Source organism: Alosa pseudoharengus, unplaced genomic scaffold (genome assembly GCF_046254945.1).
Source record: "Alosa pseudoharengus isolate Yale_2024_CS ecotype anadromous, Long Island Sound unplaced genomic scaffold, YU_APseudo_1.1 YU_APseudo_1.1_scf_6, whole genome shotgun sequence".
Classification (NCBI taxonomy): Eukaryota; Metazoa; Chordata; class Actinopteri; order Clupeiformes; family Clupeidae; genus Alosa; species Alosa pseudoharengus.
Genome location: NW_027468848.1, coordinates 31,925,074 through 31,946,079, shown reverse-complemented (window position 1 = coordinate 31,946,079; position 21,006 = coordinate 31,925,074). Strand labels below are relative to the sequence as shown.

Sequence of the window (21,006 nt, the reverse complement as noted above, 5' to 3'; positions counted from 1 at the left end):
ATAAACATTACCCAGTTCAAAGAAACCCGCATGTACCCTCAGAGCCTCGCTCAGACTTCTCGAACGTTCTTTTCATCACGCCTGGAATTATTGCTTTGTTGATGGCTACAGAGCACTAAATAAATAAATAAATAACACCATGCCTTTTCCCGCTCTACATCACATCAGGAGAAGAGACTGCATGAGAGCAGAATGAGGCTGTTTTGAAATAAACATGGATAATGCAAAAGAAGGAACTGACTACTCAATTGCAAGCTTATTCCTAGGGCAAATGGGCCAAGTCATTGACAAACAATCAGTAATTTAAAAAATGAAGATCACCTCACTGCAATAAATCATATATAAACTGCACCACACATAGGTACAACAAAATGCCACATCAAGACACATACAGAGCTCCATTCTCTTGCTAAAGTTATTACATTGATTCCTACTATGTCTATATTGCAAGGCATTTTGGGATGCAGCAGTGATGTACATATCTCAAACCTTGTTTGTGCAATTTATTATAGAAACCCTATATCATTTTTATCACATATTTCTGAATTATGATTAGTATTTTGATAGCAACTCTTTTGAATGTAGAGCCTAGCAAAAGACCTTCATGCATGCCTAGGACTTATACAATTAAATGTACAATGAAAAGCTTTCAAAGTGATGTTTGTGAGCTTTCTAAGTGGAGTGTGATGCTGATGGATAATTATTAGTGCTAGGGCTGCATTAACCCAGTGGGTAGTCTCAGAGAGGCAGACATAACTTTGGCACATTGTGATAGGAGTGCACATCTGGCAAGCTCTTGCTGAAAATCAGATCTTGAATCACAACAAAACCCATAGCAAAAAAGGCCTGGCCATATGATGGTGATGAATGCACCAATGCATTCATTTAAGGTTACCACATTTGTAGTTGCATTTCGCAGTTTTAAGCCAATTTGTTTTTCTCAAATTCAGCTGATTTTTCATGTGCGGTTCTCTATCTGTCTGTTTGGTTTGTGCACTCAAAAACAACGATGTGTACAGCCCTGGCTCTGTAAATGGGAAACAAAGTGGTTCAGACTGAGCAATAGACTATTTCAAACAATCAGCAAATTGCTTCAGCATTACCGTAGGGAGATGAGTATTTTGACAGTTTGACTGAAATATTAAAATCATAGACTGTACCATTATAACTCCAACTCTACTTTTACATGGCATTTGATTAGTTTACAGATTTTAAACAAACTCGTTGGGGTTGTAAATCAGACTAAGAATGCCATGAACATTCATGTCATGAATGTCTTGTCTACATAGCACACACACACACACACAAAACGTCAAAAGTGAGTGAAGCCCAATGTTGGCAACTGTGTGTCCCTGGCGAGAAGTGGAATTTGATGAAATCGTGTTTGGATTATATTGGGAACGCTTTCGGCTAGAACACAAGGAAAAGTGGTTAGTCCTGGGCTCCACTAAGATATATTTTCCAGTTTCAAATCATTATTACCCTCACTCGGGGGAAAGAAGATTTTGCAATTGGGTGTGTCCGTCAGTGCATATCCACACACATGACTTCAAAAGTACTGGTCCTGTGTACTTTACATTTATACAAGGCAGAGGGTCACCATATCTCGGTCCTCTAACTTTCGTTTCAGAATGCACATGATGAAATTTGGTTTCAATTTGGTTTAATATTGTGACGGGGGGAGGTTCTGCAGCTGCCTGGTTGCTCTTGTTATGCTAATGTGTATAAGTTGATATATTATTTTTATATTTTTTTCAAATGCAGCGTAAGGGAGAGTATGTAGCTTCAAACCTACTTGAACTATGAGAATGCTAAATCAGCTGCTGTGGTGTGAATTAGACATATCACAGCAAATAAACCTCCATTCTTCCTAGCACGCAGTCAGCAGACTATATTTGAACCAAGTGAGGTGGGCCACAACTCGGTGAAAACAAACGCATGGACAACTGAAGTAGATTAAATGACACAGAATATTCGGGCATTTAGTCTGGTAATTTTTGATGACATTTTAAATGAACAAAACAACCATGTGGTTTTGTTTTCACCGAGAGCAGTCCATAGACTGCACATGATGTCAATTGGAAATGATGTGGCCACAATGTCAAGAACTGAGACTACTGTAAAAACATATAACTATAATAACATATAATATTCTGGTGTACTGGTAAAAACATATAACTACATGTTAAGTGAACTTGCAAGCAAAACTTAATTCCTGTTAAGCATTTAGAGTTGGCTCTGTGTGGAAATAGTGATATCTAAATAACTTTGCTTTGCCTTGTCCATACACTGGCTGCAGTGTAACAGACAGTAGAATGGCATAGTGATGGGTCATGAACCACGTCTAACACTGCAGACATGGTCAGACAGAAACCCAAGGCACTCACTTTGTGAAAGGAATTTCCCACATGACTTTTAAGCAACAAACCACAACATTGTAATCCTAATGGTTTACCCAATCTACAGCTGACCCTAAACAATTTCGTCTACATTCCTCAATTAGAGTGATCATGATGGCTTGATTTTACAACAACCAAAAAACCAAAAAACACAAGCTAGGATTGCATTTCAGAGTGTGATACCGTAATGATGTTCCATGGCCTAATTTAATTTGGGTTGACTAATCTGGGTCTGTTGCCAACTCATGCTGTCCAACTCCACCCCCTCCCCACCCCCCACCCGGACATTTTTGTGATAACAATCCAATAATAAAGATACTGGTTTCTTTGTCCTCAATAACCATCTGGGTTTAAAACACGTCTTTATACAACATTTACACTGTTTGAAATCGGATCTGGCACATTCGATTTAGCACATCTGAAGCATATTTCAGTCATAGTGTGGTGGCAGAGAGTGATTTATCCAGACTGAAAACTCCATGAAGTCTTGCCATCAGCCTGCCATTCATGATTGAGCCTGACATAAGTCTCACCATACCAAATACTCCATTAGAAGCCATTCAATAACAGTGTCATCTCAGAGTGCCCAATTGATGGAAAAAGCATTATGTGCTGGTGAAAATGCCTCCAAAAACCAGACCACAATGTCTGCATTTTGTGGAATGTCTGGATGAAAGATAACTTTTGATCACAGATAGCAATACACACCTCCTTCAGTTCAGAACTCAAATTTACATCATGCATTTATAAATGCTGTTTGCGAATGAGCTGTCACTCTCTATCTGCAGCACTTAAATTACATAAATTAGTATGTTGTACCGTCTTGAGTGTGGCTAAATGGGTCTGGAAAATGGGCCAACTGAGAGAAAATTCTCCGAAGTCTTGATCCTAAAAACCCATCAGTGGGCAAATGGACTCTGATGCTGGTGCTCTGCATCAATTAGCACTGGGAAATCTGCACCCAGATCAGTTTTCTAGAGAATTATCATATATCAGAATACATTACTCACCACGCACTGACGCACATATGAAATATACAAGCAGCCTCGTAAGGCAAATAGAATGGTTGACAAATGACTGAGACATTCTGGTAGTGAGCACACTTAAAACAGATCATTTTCCTTCTGTTCATGATTCTGCGTTTAATTACAAAAGGCTGTGACAGTGTAGGTCAAAATGATGGAGTGAGTGAGTACAGTATGTACCACTAAACTCTGACGGCATTGAGTGTGTGTGTGTGTGTGTGTGTGTGAGAGAAAGTGTGGGGGGGGGGCAGAGAACCATCTCAGGCATGCAAAGAAATTATCCTCACTTCTCTCTTATGCACACAATTTGTCAAATCTGTGTTTCTGATGATTCTTTGTGTGTGTGTGTGTGTGTGTGTGAGTGTGTGAGTGAGACTGTGTGTGTGTGTGTGAGAGAGAGAGAGAGAGAGAGAGAGAGAGAGAGAGAGAGAGAGGGGGGAAAGAACAGAGAACCATCTCAGGCATGCAAAGAAATTATCCTCACTTCTCTCTTATACACACAATTTGTCAAATCTGTGTTTCTGCATGATGCTTCTGTGTGTGTGTGTGTGTGTGTGTGTGTGTGTGTGTATGTGTGTGTGTGTGTGTGTGTATGTGTGTGTGAGTGAGTGTGAGTGAGTCTGTGTGTGTGTGAGAGAGAGAGAGAGAAAGAGAGAGAGAGAGAGAGTATTAGCGGGTGCTTTGCTATTAAGTTAGGGGCAGTATAATGAGACAGTGACAGAACCCCCTCGCCCCAGGATTGTGCCTGTCATACTGACTGACAGGTAGCAGCATTGTCAAACGCTGCTCTTTTTGATCCTCTCCTTCTCACAACCTCCATCCTTATCCTACAAACGGCATGTACCATATGCAAGTTCCAGCGTATAACCTCTCCTTCAGTGCAAAGGCTTTTTGCGTTTGGAACTTATACTTCAAATGGATGAGCCGAAGTTTGTACAGCATCCCTCGTTGCGTTTGTACAGCATCCCTTGAAAACGTAAGTGGCAGGCAGCGTTGAATTATTTAAGTCTTATTCCAGGGACTCCCAACTACCATAAGCTGGATTCCAGAGGTCCAGTGATCACCAGCCAGGGATGTGTTTGTTCTGTTACCATCGAACCCATAATCACAGGGGATCTGGATAGACTGTGACATCAAATATTGATTTCCTCTGGGATTTTATTACTACATTCTGAATTATTTGTTTTCTTACGTAAAGTTGTGAATAAGTGAAAATATTCACAAACACCAACAAACTACCATAAAGTCTGTCTTTAGCTGTGAGGTGTGTAGTGATCACCTTCTTCCTGAAAACTGCGCCAATGCTTTACCATGTATTATCTTTTTATAGTATTCTCTGTCTGACATTTGAAAATTATAAGAGGACCCTGAGATATTGAATTGCAAAATCATATAGGAATCTTCAGCTGGTGTATCACAGTATCTCTTCCTCGAAGTGCAAAGTACCCAGAGCACTCTCAAAATCAACACACAACACAATGTCAATCAAGACACGGAGACTAACACAGTGCCACTACATGTAATGTCTTCTGTAATCCTTAACAGATCCATGTTTTATTATTGCATATGGCCAAAAGGTTTACAACTCCCTGTACCCTGATCATGCTTGAAACTGCAGTGTGAGTGAACGACAGACGAAGAAGTGCACCATCTGGGCTAGTGAGATTAGACATTTTTAATTGTGCTGCTATCATAAACTGAAGGCTTTATGGAGCCAATTGCCGGATGCCCATACCATATGCTGCATGTGAGCCGGGGATAAATAGTTTGGCAATACGCAGGGGGATTAATTTGGGCGTCTCTTTGAAGCCAGAAACATAATTTGAACATCCTTTTTATCTGGATAACCTGTGGGGATTACATTTAAACCTTTACAGCAATTAAGAGTAAATTTTCGTAAGGAGTGGACATCATACTTCAGCAAGAGTTAGGAGGTGCTATGTAGAATGTTGGGGGGGGGGATGCTCCCTCCCTTCAGTCAAACTTCGCTTGAAAACACAAATTCTGTACCTTGAACTACACTGCAGGTGTGTGGAATATTACACTAAATGTCATTTTTGTTTCTAGCACTAATGCTAACATTCAACTGTGGAAAATGGATTGACCTTCAAAAAATACCTCAGCCACTTAATATAGCAAGGGATGTGCATAATTAGAGCATAAAATCTCTGGAAAGTCGTGGGGGGCGTGGGTGGGGAGGGTGAATCTGGAGCAGCCTGTCATGTGAGGTGGTCCTCAGAAATCATTAAAAAGGAGTGTTTAAAGGTGGGCCAGGCACACAGATGCCCTAGCCAAACTCACCAGGGGCTCTGAAGCACCACGGCCTCCAAACACACATATAGTCACACAAACACACTCACAGGTACACACACACACACTCTCTCTTTCTCTCTCTCTCTCTCTCCTCTCTCTCTCACACATACTCACTGACACACTCACACACACACACACACACACACACAATAACAACGTGTACATAGGAAAAGGAGCGGCACACACATATTCTAATTGCCACTGTGTCAGAAACAGTTTTACATGGTTAGGTTACCTTTTGAGTGCAGTGACGTTTGAAAATTCTCTGGACGTGAACCTATCTCCTAATAGCCTTCAGAATATTAAGATGAATGACGCAGAACAGGCTAGCCCACTCTTCTAAGAACCGAACATGTAGGCTACAGTAACCTACTGTGTGAAGTGAAATGCCACAAAAGCAATTCATTAAGTTTTACGCATCGTAGACGGTCCGAAATACAGCGCCATAACAATCAGTTATCACTTCCATCGTTACAACAAACACATTTGCGAGGTTAAATTACAGCATGGTTAACAGAATATCGCTGTAAAAGATGACAACGTTACGATACAATACAAAGACATATTCGCGTTTCATTGTCAAGAAGAGTCTCAAGTTGTCTATCTCCAGTGATTCAAAATTTCTCAAAAATTTCTCAAAAGTTCTGGAAAGGATATAGGCTACACGGTTTTCAAATGACAACTGGTCTTATGTTTATCTGAACAAAATCACTTATCCTGTCTATCCGTCTTCTCTTGGACTGTATCCTACTGTACACACGCCCTTTTCACTATCCGTCATGAAAGGGAAAGAAACATGCGCTCACCGTCTAAAACCTTGAAACGAGGATGGCCAAGACATTCTTGATTTCTTTAAACCGGGTCGGTGGCCGGTGTCAATAGCGTAGGTCCGGTCCATGGTTCTTGTTTTTAGGTATTTCTCCGTGTCCGAAAATCCTCTCAATCTCACTCGGTTATTCTTCCGCGCTCCGAGGAGGGGGTGGTGCTGGTGTTGCGGGAGCGCCGCTTGGGTCTGCTGCCTCCACAAATGTTTGGGAGCTTTAACATTTCCACCGCTGCTGTTAAAGCTGCCACTAGCAGCACCCAGGCACGCGGCTGGTACTTTCCCGCTCACGGCATCCATCGACCCTGGCTCGTGCAGAGAGGCAACACAGGTGCTCAAGGTGGGGGAAAACCTAATAGTCCTAGGACTTTAAAGATACCCAGAAAAAAGGTGTCCGACCAGCTTTAAACCGTGCATACAAGTTCAACAAAGCTGTTTTACTGCACACCTGACAGTTTACGCTTTGTTCTGTAAACACAATTAATAGCGTACTTAGTAGCAGATTAATTCAGAGTCATTTAGGCCTAATTGTCTTCTTGAATTCGTCCCGTAACAGATTGAATGTCCGTAACTGATTGCTCCATATCCTTCTCGGCAGTTAGACTGTTTTATACCCTACCATCTCAATAACAGACAGTTCATTACTTGTTACGCTCATATCCCCACTTCAGAACCAAAGACGCATGTTGAACAAAATAAACTTAGACAATACAATAATAAGGCAAAGTTTAAAAAGGCCAGCAGGCATTGTGTGTAGTCTCAACTGCTAGATGCTGCGCTCTCCTAGGAAAGCTATAGCCTACAACTGTCCCCCCCCGAACACGCCCATTTCGGCAAGGTGCTGGCGTGACGATTTTCTTTTACCCACTCGGAATGGGCAATGCATAGTCTACTAATACTACACTTTAATTTCTTTGAAAAGTATGACTCTTTCTCTCTAAAAATGCAATTGAATTCGAGAGAGATAGAGAGAAAGTCGACTAATAATTTCAGAAGACATACAGTGAACAGATCAGATCTACAGAGCTCAGAATAAGGCCAGAACACCTATTGAACTTTATTAGTTAGCTCAGTCATAATTATTTGTCAGGATGACTTGAGGACCTAATAAATTAGGCCTTGTATTTTAAGTTCTAAGTTTCTTTCCCTTCATGTGTTTGTGTTTCATATTATATGCATACAATTAAACTGGCTAAATGCACTGTAGGATAGGTGACATGGGATCAATTTAGATTTAGACTTTCTACAAAATCCACTTAACAGCTCACCTAAATGTAAGTTGTTACTCAGATCAGGCCTACAGGCATTTCTGATTCAAAGGGTACCTACACATTTGGATGATTTGCACACCTTGGGTGGTCTCTGTATTTTTAAAATAGCCCAGAGTAAAGGACTGTCTAAATCCTATAGGAGACAAAACACTGTCTCTGTTTTGCTTCTCCTTGCTGAGTGCAGTGTTGCTGCTCTCCCTCGACTGCTCTGAGACAAACAAGCACTACACAGTCGGCTATTTTAGATCATAGAGCCAGAATGGGCAATCAAGTAATGTTCATGGTTGAAATAGCCCTGGATGTGCATAAATTATGCAAATCATTTTAAATGATTTAAAACTTTTTTCCTGTACCCCATTGCTCCATTGTACAGAGTGCTGTTTTATAAAAAGGTAGACATGGGGAATGGGTAAGTCTGACTGTTGCCTCTTTAGTACTAATCCTGATTTACCTTGACTTTTCAGAGGTTGAAAATGTGTGATGGGCGTTCACACAAGCCGACATTCACCCTACTGAAATACTAACCCAGGGAGATAAATCTGTATAGGCCTACACCTTGCAAGTATACGGATGTGATGACAGTTCCACCGTATCTTTTTCTTGAAGGGATAACACAATATGGAGTGAAATAACGGCAGCTGCACATCACCAGACAGACGTTTTGCATCTCCGCTGACTGCCTCTCTAGTCATTGTGTGCCTTCTCTGTTACTTCTCATTCTGTTCAATGTTTGGGTGTCACAGCTTCCACGGTACATGGCTCACTAATTTAAGAAGTTGACATCTTTTTAAAAGGGTAACTATCATGGGATAGCCCAAGATAGGCCCAGTTTTAGTGTTTTATTGAGGTCCAGATGCAAGTTTCATGTCTATGCCAAAGTTACAAGACAGTTGTATCACTGTTGACAATAGTGGTTTTGACAAAACAAAGAGGGCTAAATTGAAAAATGGCTGACATTTCCACTATAGCACTGCCAAGTGTAAAGACCCTGTTTTCAGTAGAGGTAGTCCTGTAGCTGGCTAGCAGACATTTCCTTAGCTGCCTTATCAACATCTTGGCAGGCTCAACAGCCCTAGGAATAGCTAGCTAGACTACATAGAAACCATTTCCTTTCAGTGTCCTGATTTCCAATCACGTTGGAAATCAATGATAACTGAAAGCAGACACCGAAACAGCTCTCTGAGCCTGAGTGCAAATCATGCTCCCGAGCAGATCACAGGGGTGGCCTCAGATAGGAAATGGCTCCTCCATTACACATGTTTGATTGCATCCTCCGGTTGCAGACACCTCTCTGACAGTGTGTGTATTAGTCCTGCCCGCCAATAGGCAGAAATAATAGCTGTGAGTTCACGCCCCATCAAAACTTTCAAGAGCACTTCGTGTGACATCTCTAACAAGACTGATACTGAGGTTCTGTACCCGTCAAAAAATGTCAGTGAAGCAACTGTTCATTTCAGCACTTTCAGAGTTTGCGGGTTAGATGGCGGACGTGTAACATTTATTCATTCATTCATTTCTAAGAGGTAAAACAAACATGTAACATTATGTGGTAATATTAGATTACTGCAGCCCCAACTCTTGCTGGGTATTTTAAATGAATCAATAAAATGATTTCTTGATGTTTTAACTGCAGAAGTACTAGAACTACTGATGATATATCCTGAGAGGTCTCTGGTGTATGCCTCCAGTCCTCCAGAAAAGAGAGATGTCACACCCCACAAAGCTCCTGATTGACAGCAGTTTGGTCTGTTGATGGAGTGTGAGGCACGGTGGCAATTTCATTTGCATTTAAAGGAACCGTAACCTTGAAATACCCCACAGAGTAATAACATTGTTATTACGATTCAAGGTTTAATGTTGTAGTATCAATGTTATGAAATTGAGTGACTGATGTTTTGGACACAGTATAATAATTAATTTAATCGGTTGTAGGATCCATAATCATGCTGCATGTGCAAACATGTGCTCTTGAACACTACATTGTGCCTTCAACACCAAAACTCACACAATTTGCAATGAAAGATCAATGACCTCCAAGTCTATATTTGTCCACAGTGAAGTCCACAATTAATACAATTACACAGCTGAAAGATGGGAGATCTGTCATTCATCGTTCCTCATTGTTTGTAGTTTCACTTCAGAGAGGCTAACAGAGAGACTGGGGAATGTAGAGAAACTACCATGGGGAGAGCACACAAAGCACATGGACCCGAGGAACACACAATGACGTAGGCCACAGGCAGAGAATGTGCGTAAGAGCTATTTTTCACCATTTAACTCCCTACCGGTACTTTGACTTGACTGAATTTAGAAAGTGACCTAAAAAAACACAGCCTCCATGTCATCCTACCTGCCACTCTCGGCGTTGGTGATGGCGATGAGCGGAGGCGCCCGCAGGGGTAAGCTGGTCGGCCGCGGCTGGGTGGTTTCAGTTTCGGGCCTCCTGTCGCAGTAGTACTGCTCCGCTTGCCGGAAAGCCAACGGCGGGAGCTGCATCGTCCGGCATGAGAGCCGTCGCACTGTGAAGGGCTCCATGCAAGACACAGGGCACTGCTCTGGGGAGTCTGAGCAGTCTGAGACCTGCAAATGCACAAGCACACACACACACACACACACACACACACACACACACACACAGAGCCATACATACATGTACACAGAGGTACATGTATGTAACACCCATACACAAACAGGCATACACCCAAAATAGAAGTGCGCACACACACAGACACACACATAAACAAGGTCACAAAGTGAGATGGAGAGAGAACTGTGCCCTGAGTGTCCTTTTGCCTAATACAGGAAGTGGAAAGTCTAGGGGACTGAGTGTCCCTCTAGTCCAGCTGATTAGCTGATTAACAAGTGTTGGTTTTAAGCATCTTGATTCGCCTTGATTAGAAGCTCAGGCAATTTAATTTGATCGTGTTTATTAATTTATTATAATATTATTAAGACGGATGAGTTCAGAGTGGAAAAATGTGTGTAATCATCTCATGACTATTGTCAACTCCTCATCTTCAGTTGACCTGAATTTCTCACATATCTCAGAGAACCAAGCACAGAGAAGTAATGTCACTATAAAACTCTGGGAGCAAAGCTGTATTCACTGTATTTATTCACATGCACAATACATTTCAGCAGAGGTGCATGTCTGCATACCCATTTTGACAGTTGTTTTCATATCCTGTCCAGGCCATCTGTGGCTAATGGTGCTTGCCTGCCCTCTGTCTCACCCCCCTCCCTCCCTATCTCTCTCTCTCTCTCTCTCTCTCTCTCTCTCTCTCTTTCTGTCTCTCTCTCCACCCTGAATACATGAATTATGTAGCCACATTGGATTGTAATTCCCTTGCAGGCATGCAGCCCTTTACTTCTTTCTGTGAGCCCCCTTTGTTGTCTCTGTGGAAGTGAAGCTGACAGTATCCGTCATTTAGTCTCATTCTGTCAGAATGTATATGACAAGCAATTAAGATTGCTATCACAATCATTTGCACCCAGTTTATTTTAAAATGCACAAGATGATTACAAGGAGGGTAAACAGCTAGATGCAATGTCTACAATACATCAGAAAAAAATATGTTTTAAAGTTTAACATTTATGTGGTTGCTTTATGGGTGTCTGTAAATCCAGGTGGAAGTTTAATATTGATGAACAGCTGACAGGCGATTTATAGTGTTTCCTGTCTGCCCAGGGAAATCTGTTGAATGATATTCACTACTTGGAAAGTTTCAGCTCTCCAGGCTAGCCTGACAAATTGTGTTGAAGCACCTGAATAATGGCAGTCATCATTGTGAAATTATGAGCTGTCATTCCAAAAATAATTACCTTACATTATAAGCCCAGGGAGGGGTAATGTGATTAAAGTATCAGCGCTTCATTTCATTCAAAGTCTCCAATCTCTTTGCATCTCATCTTACTCTCTGTGAAACTCAACCAGCCAGATTAATCTGAAATATGTCAAAGATCATCACTATGGATGATCGGCACCCTGGGTGGCTGAGCCATTGGTTATTTCGCTTCCATAGATCAAATGATTACTGCACATAGTTCCACTGCACTGCATTGCACTGCAATTCCTGTGAGCATTTAGGATGGAAGTGTGAAAAGCCCACATGCTTTTTATTCAATGTTTGCCATTCTGTTGCCTGTTGCTCACATTATTAGGATAAAGTATTAGGATAAAGAATATGTCTGTATCATTAATCATTTATTAATCTAAATTGTAACAAGATATACCATGAAATGTCCCTTTACTTTAATATTTTATTCCAACATTTTTTTCTGCATTTCTCTCTCTATTCATTTCCTGTTAAAAAGCCACATCTTAGATACCCCTAAAGGAATTCCCTTTTAAATCACACTTAATTAAACCCCACTCATTAAATTGTGCCTCAAACTTTTAAAGTATAATTTAGGACTGCTGATTTGAGAGCAAGCTGTTCAAAGAAAAGACAACAAAAAAAACAGCTCAGGTGACATGGAAAAGCAAAAACAGATGATGATGAAGAAGAACATTACATTTCCTGTCACGTACTGTTTTTTATATGGAATTCTTGATGCAGACTGTGCTTGAGACTGTGCTGTGGAACTCCAAAGCCATATTGATCCAGAGGAGGGAGGGGACAGCACTGTGCAAACAGCCTGAAATGTTACCAGTCCTTGTTTACCAGAAATATGATTTCACCCACAATTCATAACATTGGGCAGGACAGCTACACCTGCTATAAGTGCATTTGATGATATTAGTGTAAGTATATTAGTTTCTTAGAACAGTTGCGCTCCTTTCCTCCCACAGCTGTCCTGTCAACATGCCATAGACATGACAAAATATATGTGATTATGTCATGTTAACTGAATCTAATGTGGAACAATTATGGGGGTACACTGGAAAGCATGAACGCCTGTATCACTGATTTAGGTTTAGTTGATTATCCACTAACTCTCACACATTGAAATAATATTGTACGATTCCCATCACCACTGAATTTCCTTTTGAGTGTCTGTGACATAGGTGTCTAAAACTGATCCTTAGTTATGAGAGAAGGGCTTGAAGCGACACTGACACGTCCAGCGACAGACAGTGACATTGAGATTCAGTTTTATTTATATGTGGTCTCAAGATGACACTCCTTTATAAGAACAGACCCAGTGGCTCCCTCAGGCTCTGCTGCACTGACTTCCCCGTGTGATTGGTTTGTCAATCAAAACTTTGACATTTGCTCAATATGTAAACATTTTTATTTTGATCAGTCCGCATTGCGTTCTGGGGGGGATTCTCATTTAGAGCTTAAAAGTCATGGTCTCATGCATTATTAATGGCGTAACTGAAATTAATTGGACAGTTATGGCCAGCAAACTGGAAAGCACCAAAGCAAACAGAGTGTTTCTTTGGTGCGTTTTTTTTTTAACCTGACCTTCAAAGAAACTCATTCCCACCTTCAGTGGAACCAAGTCTCTACTGGTCACGATATTGCCATTTATTTAATGATAAAATGTCTGGAAAAGGACATCAATTAGCCAGCTAAGATTTGAAACAGTTAAATAAAACATTCAAATCCAAGTAGAATGTACCCATGAAAACGCTGTTGGCATGGAACATGATATGTTGCTTTAATTTGTGAGTTGCATATCGAAGAAGATTTTGGACAAAAGAATGAATCATAAAACTGTTTTTCCAATTTATAAGATAATAATTTGTTATATTTCCTTATTATAAAAGAAAATAATGGTGTAATGCAGTCTTCTCATATTGCAGTCTTTCCATTGCAGATTTTGTCTTGGACCGAATTATTGCTTTTAATTTACTTTTATGCCTCGTTCCCCAATTCCAATCTGCTGTATATTCCATCTTACAGTTTAAGAGGTGTGTTCATTCTTCCTCTTTTAGTGCATCTGCGAGGGTAAGTGAACCTCCCCATGCAAAATTAATCTGGTGTAATCAAGGCCAACCAAGGGTGAAATGAGAACTTTATACAGGAGGCATTTCTTTACACAAGGTGGAGAACAATATTTGCAACTTAGCTGCCTTCATTCGCAAGGAAAACAGAGGCACTTGGGGTAACGGGGACACCACTTGGGGGAAGCAGCGCAAAGCTTCCCGGTAAACAAATTAACCTCCAACAGAAGCCTTCCATTTCTGGAGAGCATCCTAATCTGATTACCTCTGTGAAATATGCAACTGTTGGCCTTGTGCATAAATAAATAAGTAGCTAAATAGTCTTTTAAAAAAAAAAAAAAACCCCGTTGTCTCACACCATTGGATGTGAAATAAAAATCTTCTGGGCGGAGAGGCAGTGTTATTTGAAACTTTGAACATTCAAAACACCTACAAGGGAGATGCCCTGTGTCCTCTGAACACCTCCTACTGTAACGTGTCTGTTGTTTACACAAACATATTTCATGAACCCCAATCCCTGCTGCTCTCTAATTGAAGATTGGTGTGTGCTTGGGAAAACTGGTGTCTGTGCCATGTCTGTTCCATAATTAGATTCAGGCAGAGACTGTTGCATCCATATCCTGTATCCATGGTAATGCTCATTGCGTAAGTCATGATTATTCATGGTGTTCATTACCTATAAGCAGTGTCCATGTCAGCTCTTCTACTTGACTGTCCCAAGGATCAAACACTAGGAACCTATAGCAAGGCCACACAGGCTCTCCCTAATTCTCACCCTACACCCCAAACACAGAATGTAATGAAGTAATGAAATTGTGATGACTATTTTTTAGAAGGTGTTATCACCCAATAAGCAATGTGTCAGTGTGAAACACCTTGCTGTGCTTCAAGGCTTTCTGCATAACAACAGGCATCTTGGGCTATAATTGAGCTTAAAAAACGAAAAGAAAAAAAAATCTAGTTATAGACCACTTCTGCAGTACTCGATAATGGCACAAAGGTCAGCCATGCTAATTAAACTCTGAACCTATAGCGCAATACGAAATGTGATGATTCTTTTGTTTTCATTTAATTGTTTTTTCCCCTGTGACAACTACAAATACATTCAAATACGCTTTTGAATAGCCTATTCATGTATTACAGCAATGTCAATGTCTAGTGAAAACTAGAGGACATTGTTGTCATGGCTTAAAAGCAAACAATTGATTGGCAGATCATTGTGCAACTGATAACTGTCAGTGTCAGAGAGGATATTGGTACTATGTTGACTATTAAAGACAGTTCCATCATTATCATGTTTAAGGATGATGGTTATCCTGTGGAGAAGTGCCTGAAAATAATGCTGGCCATCCAGGGTATACTGTAGGTCAGCAGTTGTCAAAGTATAACAAAAACAAATCCTCTTTATCGATGTAGGCAAGACACAACAGAACATGAATGAGAATAATATAATACAACTATATTCAAATGTTCTTGTATGAGTTGTACATAAATATTTTTTAAATCAATAGCAGTGTTACCTAATCGTATAGTGAAGGTATACCTTTATCTCAGTCCACTGATCTGAACTCTGTAGAATTGTATTATTATTTTTTTTATAAATATGGCTCTTTTGTCCAGGCAAGTTTGTCACATTTCCAGTTGATTGGAACTCCTTAACTATTGTTTTAACTGTATATGGACATTTTCAGTCGAGTACCTATATTTTTGTATAGCCATGCTTGACTTACAGAGGTCAACACACTTGCCCTTTGATTTGAATTTGAATTGTGTATTCTCTTGTCTTTCACATGTTGACGAAGGACTAGGGTACTTAACGTAAAAAGGTACATACCATATATTCACACAACACTTCTCAAAACCCAGGAGTTTTGTGTCAGTCAGACATTTTTTGTTGGAAGTTATGAACCAAATGCCATCAAACAGTGACAATGAAAAACTGCATTACCATTTCCAAAAAGTGTCTGTGACAGTCGACAACTATTTACATAGTTCTTGTACTGTACTTGCATGCGTGTATTGCCCATAGTAAAGTTCTGAGCATTTACATTCTGCAAGGGAGTATATAAACAAGGATGTGAAATTCACTCACACTCTCAGTCTGGCTCTCTCCAGCGCTGGCATCCTTTTGCATTGTGTGGCCAAGCAATCTGCCAGAGGGACTTCGACAACAGACTGCAGAACTTTCCTTTCTCTCTGTATGGCAACAAAACAGAAGACAGAGTATGGCTTTCTTTCAGTCAGTGGATTTATTCTAGAGGTCCAACAGTGTAGTCAAATTTCACTGATAAAAAAAGACTGTTTTCAGTTGTACTCTATGTTGTATTGTTTATATTATGTTATGTTTTGTTATAGCAGTTTTGGCTGTGATGGACAACTTTAACATCACAACACCTGTGATCATAAAGACATAAACATAATAGAATAGGTGAGATATTGCGTAAGACGTAAGAAATGGGTGTCATGGGAAATCATTCATTGTGTGTGTGTGTGTGTGTGTGTTTCTGAGAGTGACGCTGACATCCAAAAAATCAGGATGACAAATCATGTAGCACCTAACATGCACAGATGCCTGGATTAACATCATAATGCTTTGTTGAAGATCCAGCCTCTTCAGATCGTTGCAATTGCTCTCGCTCTTATTGGCCAAGCTTGTGCCTGTCACCTCTCATCCCTCTTCAAATGGAATACTGTCTGCACGCAGAGCACCCTCCATCACTTCTGTCCTCTCGTTTGGAAATCGCAGTTGAGAGAGCTCCAATGGTCCATCCATCCAATTGTAAGTGCCACTTCGGCTGGACATCAATATTGATTATAATCCAGACCACACTGACTTTGCTTCAAGAACACTGGCAGTTCATTAGATCCACCCTATACTGATTGGAATCGGGCGGCGAGAGGAAGCCTGCAACTGTGGATCATTTCTTTTAATACCTCTAAAGACATTACGAGAGCCACACTACAGATGGGGTCTTCTGTTAGCATTAGATTAACTTTAAAGTGGATTCTTCTCCGTGCCTCTCTCAGCTGAGCGTCACGGTGTTCCTCGCATCTCATATTTATTTTGTGTCAGGCTGAAACATTGAATCGTGCCATTATGGAGCACACCGTCTGGGAATTGACGGTAGGGTCATCCATCACAGCCGTATGGGCACACTTAAGTCACAAAATAGGGAGCTAAAAGGCCGCCAGGACTTAATGTCTCAATCAGAATATGAAAACACTGCAAAATTGCTTTGGAGTAAGTGGGGAAAACAGAGCATGCCAGAGAATGTTGAATCTGCTGCATTTCTAAACAAGACCTGTGAGTGAGTCAATCAACACAGCAAATGTTATTGGGTAAGAGCGTTGGTGCTCTGTCTTCAGCTGAGGCAAACAATTCTGAGGACTCCAAAGTCCAAAAAAACAAACAAATAATTAATCAACTGTCTAGTGTCTATACAGGGGATAACTGCCATTCTGACAGAAAATCGAATCTGATGTTGACTCCCTGGCTTTTGACATATAGCTGCACAGGGATGCTAGGTTATCTTTCCCAAAGTCAATGCCAGTCAGCTCAAATTTATCACATGGAGAATGTGATGATACAAGCAAACATGCCACAACAAATCTATCTACTGATAAAAAATGACACTGTTTGTATAACTAGTTTTCACACTCAAACAAGTCAGAGAGAACGCAGTCTGTGCACCACCTGGATATTACATGTGGAAGTTATACATCCAATGAAATGGTAAGCCCAAGTTTGCTGTGTTTAATTTGATTTTGGTATGCAGACTTATTTGTTTGGAATTGTTTAGGAACACTGTCTGACTGACTGAAGACTGCCTAAATTTGTATCTATGGTTGTTTTCAGAAAAATAACCATAAATCATGAATGTGGCCCTCAGTGAAGAGTTGGGGTGGCTGACTTTGATTGACTTTGGAGTAACCTTTATGCTGTCACTGATATTTATTTATGTTCACCGTCTGCTTTATGTGGTTTGAATAATTCATGAGGAGTTTGACGATGTTCAGGCTTATAGCTACAATGTCAAATTCAATATCAAAATGAATGGTGTGAAAAGCTTTGTTGTGAGCAGGTTATTGCTCAATGGGGAATATTAGCATAAGATATGATTTTTGTTGAGATTGAAGATAGAACAGAAATTTCAAGAAGATGATGAAAGATGTCATAATCCCACCTTTGTAGTCAGGTTTATCATAAGAGAATGGGTGCCCTCTGAAATGCTAATACTTGTTCACCTTGGCAAATCGAGACTTGTGAGCAAATGCTTCAAAACAAAAGCCATTTATGTTAAACTGTGGACCAGAAATTGGAAATTATATTTCAGCATCCATATTCTATTACTGAATGTATACAGTAGGCCTATGTGGGAGTATGCCAATTCTCTGCATGGCAGGTATCCAACCATGCTCTCCACATTTCATGCACTTGCATGTCTCTTTTCTTGAGCTGCCAGACTTGCAAGAAAAGCAGAAACATTCGGAAAAATGGTTAGAAAAACAGCAATCTAGCACATGAAAGGTATAGTCTGCAAACATTGTGGAAGGTCATTGCGCAGCCAATCAAATACTTCCATTTTAATGCAACATGATTGTAGCAGCCAATAATGTAATGACGGCCAATAACGTAATAACGGCCAATTAATGTAATAAAGCCAATTATGTAATAACTTGCCAATAACATAATACGTTTTTGGCAATAATGTAATAAATTATAACTTATCCATGGGGGCCATTTATGTGTACATTTAGTGACTTTATACCCATCGATAAATAACACACATGCGCACACACACAAACACATAAATACACACACACACACACACACACACACACACACACACACACACACACAAACACCCTCACAGACACATAAACACACACATGCCTTTCCTGCTTGGCCTCCAATAAGCTGATTATTACATTATTAGGCTATTTTTTTTTTTTTTTTACCCAGCCGATAATGTAGCTGCCAGCCAATAATGTAATAACTTACTAATGTAATAATTAATAATAATTTACATTATTGGCAAAAAGTTATTACGTTATTGGTGCAGAAATGTTATTACATTATTGGCAAGTTATTACATTATTGGCTTTATTACATTAAAATTGTTACATTATTAGCTGTTATTACATTATTGGCCGTTAATACATTGCCTGGAAGGAATAGTATGTTGACTTAATGAGCGACTTTGTTTCCCATTTACAGAGCCAGAAACACTGGAGTTTTTTGACTGCAAATACAAAAATGCAGCTTACCCTGTAATGTGATAAAGATTTGAATAAAAAACATGACCTTCATGAGATAAGTAATGGAAGCTAGGAGATAACACCATGCCATGCTCAACTTCAAATGATCTACCCTCAGTGGTGTAATATGTTTAGGACAAAATTCTAGTGTATACCGCCACATCGGTTCCTTTTAGTAGTCCTCTAATTAGCCTACTGTAAAAAGAAGAGTTATTGTTACATTTTCTATTTCTACCTTTATTTTTAAGCCACTGACAAAATATTTTGGGTCAAACTTCTTATCAGAGGGTCAACAAGTAAACATAGTGTACTGGTATTACTGCAACACCCCACTTCATAACCAAAATAATGTTTATTGCGTAGGCCTACTTGTTTTTCTGTTTATGGGCTGATTGTATATCTAGATCATAATTGTGTTCTTGGATAGGAAAGGCTAAACTCAATTATATTCATAAGAGTGGGATTGTTATGTTATGATGAAATGTTTTCTATTATCAGAACCAAAACAAGATGTTGGATTGTTAGTGTCTGTTGCAAATGATACAGAATGCAAGTTTAATAGACTGTGACTTATACATGCCCCTTTAAAGGAGGGCCAAGCAATGCCATTTCAATCCAATTTTCATATCCATAGCCAAGAATGGAAAACATGACTTTACTTTCATTAGGATGGTCTTTCATATCGACAAGGATGACTGACCAAATTATTGTTGCACTAGTTCGGTGATGGTATTTTATCATTAACCATTATTACCAACACAACTTGAAGGCGGTATGTACTTGAAATTAAATTGATTCTATAATAAGGCAAACAGTCTGAAATGTGTGTGTGTGTGTGTGTGTGTGTGTTGGGGGATATTAAATAGCCCACCAGTGTTTACAACCCGACTGTTCACTAATGTAACAGCTCCCCCTTGTGGGGGTATTTGTAAGAGTCACTGGGATTAGTCCTCTCCTCTGCAGTCCAGCAGAACTTTTGTCCACCTTCACAGTTCATCAGTCTACCTCCAGAAACATCCTGAAAAGTGGAACACAAGGAGGAGGAGGTGGGTGGAAATGAGGGACTCAGGGAGAGGCTCTGTGGTGTATCTCAGGTAATTGAGGAACTATTGGTCTGCTAGTGCTGCAGCAGGCATCCTGCCACGTGAGAGCCTTAAAGGCGGCGGCTAAGGGTAGATGGGTCACATGGGCAGGCAGGCAGGCCCGTCCGCAGTAGACACATCAATCGTAGCAGCTCTCAGGGGATTTCAGATGACAGACTGAAATGGAATCTGAGAGAATTGAGCTCTGCTATGAAGAAAAAACAAACAATCACACTGACTTGATGCACCCAGTAAACAGAGTGACTCACACAAACACTGAGTGGATGTGCAAGCAGGGGCAGTTGATTAGGGGAAAAGTGAAGAATGGCTATTTCAACTCAGCTGCTTACAGACTAAGAACATGTTAAATACTTCATTATAGTGATTGATGTCTCATGGTAGAGCTGCCACAAGTGAGAGATGGCCAATATTCATCCAGGATGTCAAATTCAGTGATCTGTTAAGTGTATGGTTGTCCCATGCCATTTTTGTTGTTGTGCCACTGAGGATTACTTCATCTTGACAGTTGTAAATCACATTGCCCTGTAGAGCTAATGGTGCAAAAAAACTGTCTGTATTGATCATGAGCTGAAGAGAGTCTCAGGGATTCTCAATGTTTCATATGGGAAATACTATCCGTTTTGCTAAAATAACATTAACGTCTGAATTTCATGTGAACCAAATAAGCTAAAGGACCTAACCATATGACAAACTGTATGGCTCTCAGAACACTGGGAACCAATATCCAAGAAATGCTTCTTTGAACCTTTTAATCAGTTCATGTTTATGGAAGTATAATTTAATCACTAGGAAAATAATGCATCATAGAACAACTGCACAAGTAAGGGATAGCCTGTAAAGACAACTGGCCGCTGAAACATTAACGTTAATCTGACTTATTTTGCCAGAGTTGGTCTGCACAAAAATATCTTACAAAGTAT

The 21,006-nt window shown here is 40.1% G+C and overlaps 1 protein-coding gene across 1 annotated transcript in view; it reads right to left on the bottom strand.

Moving 5' to 3' along the window:
* pde4d (phosphodiesterase 4D, cAMP-specific) overlaps positions 1–21,006 on the bottom strand; it is a 153,757-nt gene that overhangs the window by 121,835 nt on the left and 10,916 nt on the right. Inside the window, exons 2-3 of the mRNA XM_076271023.1 lie at positions 15,817–15,920; positions 10,182–10,411 (exon numbers count right to left, since the gene is read on the bottom strand). Coding sequence (XP_076127138.1) covers positions 10,182–10,411; positions 15,817–15,858 — 272 coding nt within the window. The 5' untranslated portion in view covers positions 15,859–15,920. The remainder of the gene's footprint in view (positions 1–10,181; positions 10,412–15,816; positions 15,921–21,006) is intronic.